This window comes from Varroa jacobsoni, unplaced genomic scaffold (assembly GCF_002532875.2).
Source record: "Varroa jacobsoni isolate VJ856 unplaced genomic scaffold, vjacob_1.0 contig01024, whole genome shotgun sequence".
NCBI classification, from domain to species: Eukaryota; Metazoa; Arthropoda; class Arachnida; order Mesostigmata; family Varroidae; genus Varroa; species Varroa jacobsoni.
The window spans coordinates 2,876-9,482 of record NW_019214570.1 but is presented as its reverse complement, the minus strand read 5'-3'; the positions used below and the strand labels follow the sequence as shown (position 1 = coordinate 9,482).

The following is a 6,607-nucleotide window of genomic DNA, read 5'->3' as shown; positions in this document are numbered from 1 at the left end:
GGGCTCTAACGTCTCGTCGGGAGCCTATTTCTTCAAGCTTCGATCACCACCTCATTACGGCGTCTTCTTCGCGCCAAGCGCCCTTCGGCGTATTATTATAAATGAAAATGATTACTGTGATTTCTACCTGTTAGAAGAGATGTCTTGCCAGCACTAATTTAGGTCAGCCTGCCCGGCACTTAATTAGTTATACAAGTACGCCGAACTAGGTTTTATTGCGCGAAAATCAATTGCGTTGCTTGCTTCCTCGTACGAATTTCACGAAAATTGAAACGATTCAAATTAGAAATAAAATTATATTCCACTCATTATCTCGTCGCTAGTTAATATTAGAAAATATTCAGCACTACCTCCCGGGTCTCAGTGTGACTTAGTTTGAAATAACTACCCGTCTCATTCATTATCCTAGACAATGTAGCGTGTCTAATGACCCATATAGCCTTAGTTCTATCCTTAGTGTAATGATTTCGTTATGCCTCATTCAAATGCTTCTAATTTATGACTATTCTTGTTATCTATGCAAAGTATTTTATGAAAAATATCGCACAATAAAATCGAATAAAAGAGAAAAATTAATAGCCCCGTTAACGACGTATACTACATAGAAAACGAGGTCACCAAAAGAATCACTTTCTAGTCTTTTGAAAAAATCATTGATTACTGACGTTGTATGTGGAATGAAATAGCGTAGCTTATCGCTTGGCTAGGTTATGTAACATTTACTTAATATTTGTGAGTCTGAATCACCTGTGAAATATCTTCACTCTTGCCCAGCTTACATCTCATCTATCTCTTTCTACGATATATCTTCCAAACTTTATTATTAATTAAATTTCTACGTTCTATGCTAACGTATTAAACGTTCTATGCTGGGTGCGGAAACGGAGGAAAACATACGTTACTAACAGTACGATACAATTGTGCCTTGATAAGCAGTATTTTGCCAGGAACGCGATTTACCACTGAAAATTTTTCTTTGAAGAGCGACTATGATAAGTTCTTGTTCGGCAGCATCTGTATGCCAACTATTATTTTTCGTTAACGCCTTCGTTGTATGTTATGCAATATTTGAATCATTGCTTATAAATCTCAACTTTTCCAGACAGGCATAGGAGGCTATAGGTTGCCCCATTTTCAGTTTTCGTTTGTTCGTTAATTTTCGAGGCACTCAATCGACTTTTCGATCTAATTCCGGTTCAGCGTGTGATTCTAGTACGCGGATGTTAGCTGCGTGGACACTTCTTTACTTTTTAAAGTGAAACAGTACAAGATCAATAAGCGAGAACACCTCTTTAATGGAATAGGGGGGTATTCTTGTTCAAATGGATAACCGTTACACGCAATTCTGTGTTGTAGGCCGAACTATTTATGCCTATATTCGTGTGAAATCAGCGAATTTATTTATAACATGTTTGTGACGTTATTGTGCCTTTGGTAAAATATCTATACAGGATATGTTAAGTGGGGGTAAAGAGATAGTAAACTTATAGCCTAGCGTTGAGCCATATACTATATTCGTCGACGACCGTTGGCACTGGCAATGATATCATTTGCCATGATCTTAAGACGCCAAATCTACGGTGTTGTTTTTTTGCTTGATCACCTTATACATTTTAGAGTTGTGACAGCGTTCCTTATGAATCCCTTCGCGCTCCATACGATCGTTCGTTTCATATAGCATTTGATAACACCAATTCCTGCAATTACGGTTCCATCTGCCAACTCATCGATTACCTTCCCTTCTGAATAGCAAATATCTCTTAGCTATGCGAAACCACGGATAACGTCTATTTTACCTTTAACCGTCATGTAGCACGAAACCCGAAGCACATTGTTTTTGTTCCTAGATACACTGCATGTTTATCAACGGGAATGTTGTTTCAAAGATTTAGATTAAGCAGTTTCAACATATCGGTAAAGATGGCCATTAGTAAGTACTTTCATCTGTATTCCCGCTAAAATTATTATTACTGTACCTAGCGTGGTACCAAAAAGAATAACATGGCTTGCGTTATGGATACACGACTGCTGCTTCGTCTCACATTAGGAACGTTTATATCCTTGCTTCCCATTTTAGGCACTAAGCCTTATCCATTTTTGGGAAGCACAAAACAAGTGACGATGGTTACCCACTTTGCTACCGTCACAAAACGTTGGCTTCGGCACAGTCTGTCGTTGTCTCGACTCTATCACGAAAAAGTAAAAACTGACTAGCCGGGTAGACTCGAGGTTCCGGTTTTTCAATCCCATTGGTGATATATATGTATATATGATTCCTGAACATCTATTCTCGTAGCAATTGCGGTACACGCACGTAGTAGCGCTTGAAAAGGCAAAGTGAAGATCTTTGTTTTTTTTCGTGACTCCCATATGAGTGTGCCATTGATCTAAGTTGGCTGAAGCTTTGTTTGAAGCTCTTTCATGAGCCACGACTGACTGTACTTGGTATACACATCTAATTTGTAACGTATATTCACTTACGGTACATAAGAGCTGCAGAAACTGTATCGCGATAATGAAACCTTTCGTTTATTTCACTGCCGCCTCGTTAATAGGTACAAGATGTTTGAAGAGGATAAATGATCAATATTTAAGCAAAAAAAAAAATCCACTCTGCAATGGATCTATGGGGCGATACAGCATAGGACTTTAGTAGGCCAATCAAACAATTTCAGTGGGTGCAGATCGTAGCGAAATACCAGCTGTCCTGTTCATGACTGCACTCATTGATAATGGTATAAATAATGGTTGTACATCATTGAACACTTGGAAAACGCTAGCCTCACTTACGTGACAACATTGCCGAACGACACTTAGTTGTCTGTCGCCGATGGTGAGGTAACAGGGTCATCGATGCATGACAAAATGGCTTGCTTGGCTCTACTAGAAAAATTTTCCGATAGTTTTATCTCAAAGTAAACACTGGTGGGCAGTGAATTTTCGTCTTTTTTTTTTCCATCCACAAGGCTGTCTAATCAAAATGTGTTGTGAGTCCAGCTCAGAGAGAGCCATTCTTTTGTATAATTTATGATGATACCATGATTTTTGTATAATTTAAGCCATCCAACTAAAACCGATGGCCAAGTCATTTGATAATATAGCACAAGAAAATCTTCATCCATAGGAGAAAACGCTCTTATCTCATACCTGTAAGGATAAACAGCGACATCAACAACGGGTCAGAATCATCGGGTTCTTTACCCAGTGACATTCATACAATTCGAATTTTTTGCAAGCGCATATAAACAGAGAGGAGTTCTCGTTGCTAGTAGTGATCTGTGTTGCCATAGAACTAGAATATATGTGCGTCTGTTAGGCCACTTCAGATATCGATTGCTAGGCGGTTTGTGCCGGGCTTGCATAAGCAAACTTCGAATTAGGGTCCTCGGAACACAATCGTCACGGCTGCCTTTTACACATAAAAAGTCCCAGTTTCTCTGCCACGACACAGCCACGCAAGATTTCCGTATGTGTTTAAACCAAACCCCAGTGTTATTTCCAGTAAGTTCGGTCCTATGAACAACCTTACTAGACGCCCGTATCAGGCAGAATCGAAGAAGAGTTTTTTAAGTTTTGGTAAAAATGACATCTACACATTACCACAACTATACCATTTCAATTGAAATCTGCAACGCCTTCACTTTAACCATGTACAAAAACTGCCTCACACCTTTCCACTATGCGTGTTGACATTACATGTAAACTGCTCTAGAGGCTCTTTTACTTTTATTATTCAATAATAACAATAAATATATTGAGATCATATTTTACCGTGAGACTTAATTGTGAATACTGGCCATAGAAGCGATTGTTACCACAGTGCATAACATGAGGATGATGTGTCTCATCGCGTAGAAATATTCATAGCTTCCACGACGGAGGTTCCTTTTTTAGTATGTTCGTTATCATCAATGCTTGCATTCGCTCTTACCAACGGTCGATCGGCGTGCCACCCGTTCGCTTGCAATAAACATTCCGGCACCAATCAGATAGTCGGTCACTGTAACTCGTCAAAGAAAAGCGGGTTGGTTCTGTAGGGTCTATTCTGACCGTCCTGAATCTCTGTCTCTCTGCCCGTCTCCCTGTTGTTTGCTCCACACATTGTGCCGACTTCAATGAACCAAAAAAAAAAAAGTCTAGGTCCTCGCACGTGTACGCTCTCCACTTCCTCTTAAATTGACGATAAATGCATTTGGCAAGGTCTATAGATCGGCACTCATTCACCTCCAGGAAAGTGTATATTCCACAAGTTTATAACGATTTATTAAGCTTAGCTGATAGTAGGGCCCGCGCCCCTTACTCGTCTATCTGGTTTCGACTGAGGAATCTATTCGTCGATTCAGCGATTTTTATTCTTCAAACAATAGATCAGCTGTCATCTCCCTGATATCGCTCCATTAATTGGTCACTTCGTATATCTAGCATTCAACAGGAAAAAAAATAGTTCAGAACATCAGAATGCGACGTGCGGAAGTGTGGTTGGTATCGTTCTTCTTAGCACGATGCACGACAAAGGTAGCAACTGGCTCGGAAGATCGATGGAACGCTACCTTACAGCGCTACAATCCTTCAGATAAGCCGCGTCTGAACACGAACGTTATATTTGACTTGTATTTGCGGGATATGCGTAACATCAACAGTCATGATCAGACGTTCGAAGCGCAAATCACATTTCGACAACAGTGGACGGAACCGCGACTGTCGCATAAGCACGACGGCAATCTACCCTATCAGAAGGTCGCTGATCCGTCCCTCATCTGGACGCCGGACACGTTCTTCAGCAATGAACTTGAAGGCTACAGGCACTCAGTATCAAGAGACAACGTCTTCCTGCGAGTAAAACGCAACGGCCAAATTCTTCTAAGTGAACGGGCTTCACTCAAACTATCGTGCCCAATGAATCTAGCGGCCTTCCCGTTCGACACTCAAGTATGCGGCATTTACATCTCTAGCTATGGACACATTCGAAGTATTCTCAGCTACGAATGGAAAGATATACAGCCAATCCAAATGAACAAAAACCAGCTACCGACTACTTTTGAACTGAGACAATACAACACATCGATATGTTCGGCCCGTACCAACACCGGCGAGTATTCGTGCATCAAGGTCGAGTTCTTTTTGCACCGCCGTTGGAACCACTACATGCTGCATGTATTCATCCCTCTAACGATGTTGAACGTGGTCGCCTGGCTAACGTTCTGGGTGCGCGATGTACCGATGCGTGTCACCATTATCATGTTTACTTTTGCACTGGCCGTCCACGGAATTACGACACTTAACCAAGACCTGCCACAGACGCCATACGCGAAGATGATTGACTACTTTACTGCCATTACACTTCTGTTTATACTCGGAGCCATGATCGAATTTGTCTTTATCAAGTGGATTGACAACGAGGATGAAAAAAATGGTTCAGCTAATAAAATCGATGCAGCCTGCCGTCTCGCTTACCCGGTGGCCTATTTCGGGTTTCTTGTTGTCTACTTTATTGCGGCATTGCTAGCCTAATCTAGCCTACGGTTGACCTTACGATAAGCGGCCCATTAATCCGACCATGCTTGCACTCTACTAATCCGTCAACAATGTTTTCAGATTGCAATGAAGCAGTGCGATACAATAGCACGGCAACATGGAACAAGCTGTTTGTTTCGTCCAGTTAGTCGGGCGTTTAGTGTGCTTGACTTCACAACAATATCTATAGGCGAGAAGTGTCATTGTACCGATGCTAGATCACAGTCGTTTTTATCGAACATGTAATTCTGAGTCGTTCCGTGACTGAACGAAGACCATATTAGACATCACCTGCAATGGCGATTCTCGCTCAAGGTTTCCCAATGGGTACTAAACATACGTACTGTTGATAACGAAAACAGAAGAAGAATTAATAATTCAATGTAACAATTGACTCTATCAAAATTACAGTTGACGATGATAATATTTCTCGCATATACATAATGTTTAGTATAGTACGTACTTTGTATACACGTTTCCTTGTACAGTACAATTTGTTTACTCATATATATATATAAAGAAATGAATTATGTATTATGGGACAGGCAAGGCCCACTTGGCCGTTTCGCGGAAAACCTAAACACGTCACCTGTGTCGCTGTGTCTATTACGCTGTGTCTAATCAATCTGATTATTAGTAATTTGCCTGGAATAAACTGAAAAAGACCTGATCTGTTTACATGTGTAGCTTCTGTTATTACAGTCCTTGTAAGTACGCGTAAGTTGGTAAAATGAGTGCTATCTTATAACTAGGAGCGACAAAAACACTGCTCTTCTATGAAAGTAAACTGCTTATCATACATAGAGAAGAGGAAAACTTGTTGCACTTCACAACAAAGAGACGGCAAAGAATATCTGATTGATTCGATTTAAATCAAATATTAGAAGATGGATTATAAAATGTTTGCAATATTCAATATGGGATAAAACACGAATCTAAAAATTTCACACACACTAAATTAAAGTCTAACTAAATATGGATATGAAAAAAGATTGCTTCAAGGGTTAGTAGAGACACTGCTATTTCTATTATTGTAGTTAAACAACCCAAATCTTAGAGGCGCAAACAACGGAGAGTTTTTGTCGATTACTTA

At 40.3% G+C, this 6,607-nt stretch overlaps 1 protein-coding gene across 1 annotated transcript; it reads left to right on the top strand.

The window, feature by feature from the left end:
- The first annotated feature begins 4,179 nt into the window (after positions 1-4,179).
- LOC111271792 (glutamate-gated chloride channel) lies at positions 4,180-6,192 on the top strand. The gene has a single exon (XM_022852788.2). It carries the CDS (start codon positions 4,459-4,461, stop codon positions 5,509-5,511), a length of 1,053 nt encoding a protein of 350 aa, XP_022708523.1. The 5' UTR covers positions 4,180-4,458; the 3' UTR covers positions 5,512-6,192.
- The last annotated feature ends 415 nt before the right edge of the window (positions 6,193-6,607 follow it).

Coding starts and splice junctions, on each gene's coding strand:
- LOC111271792 (XM_022852788.2), top strand. CDS start 4,459: ATGCGACGTGCGGAAGTGTGGTTGGTATCGTTCTTCTTAGCACGATGC.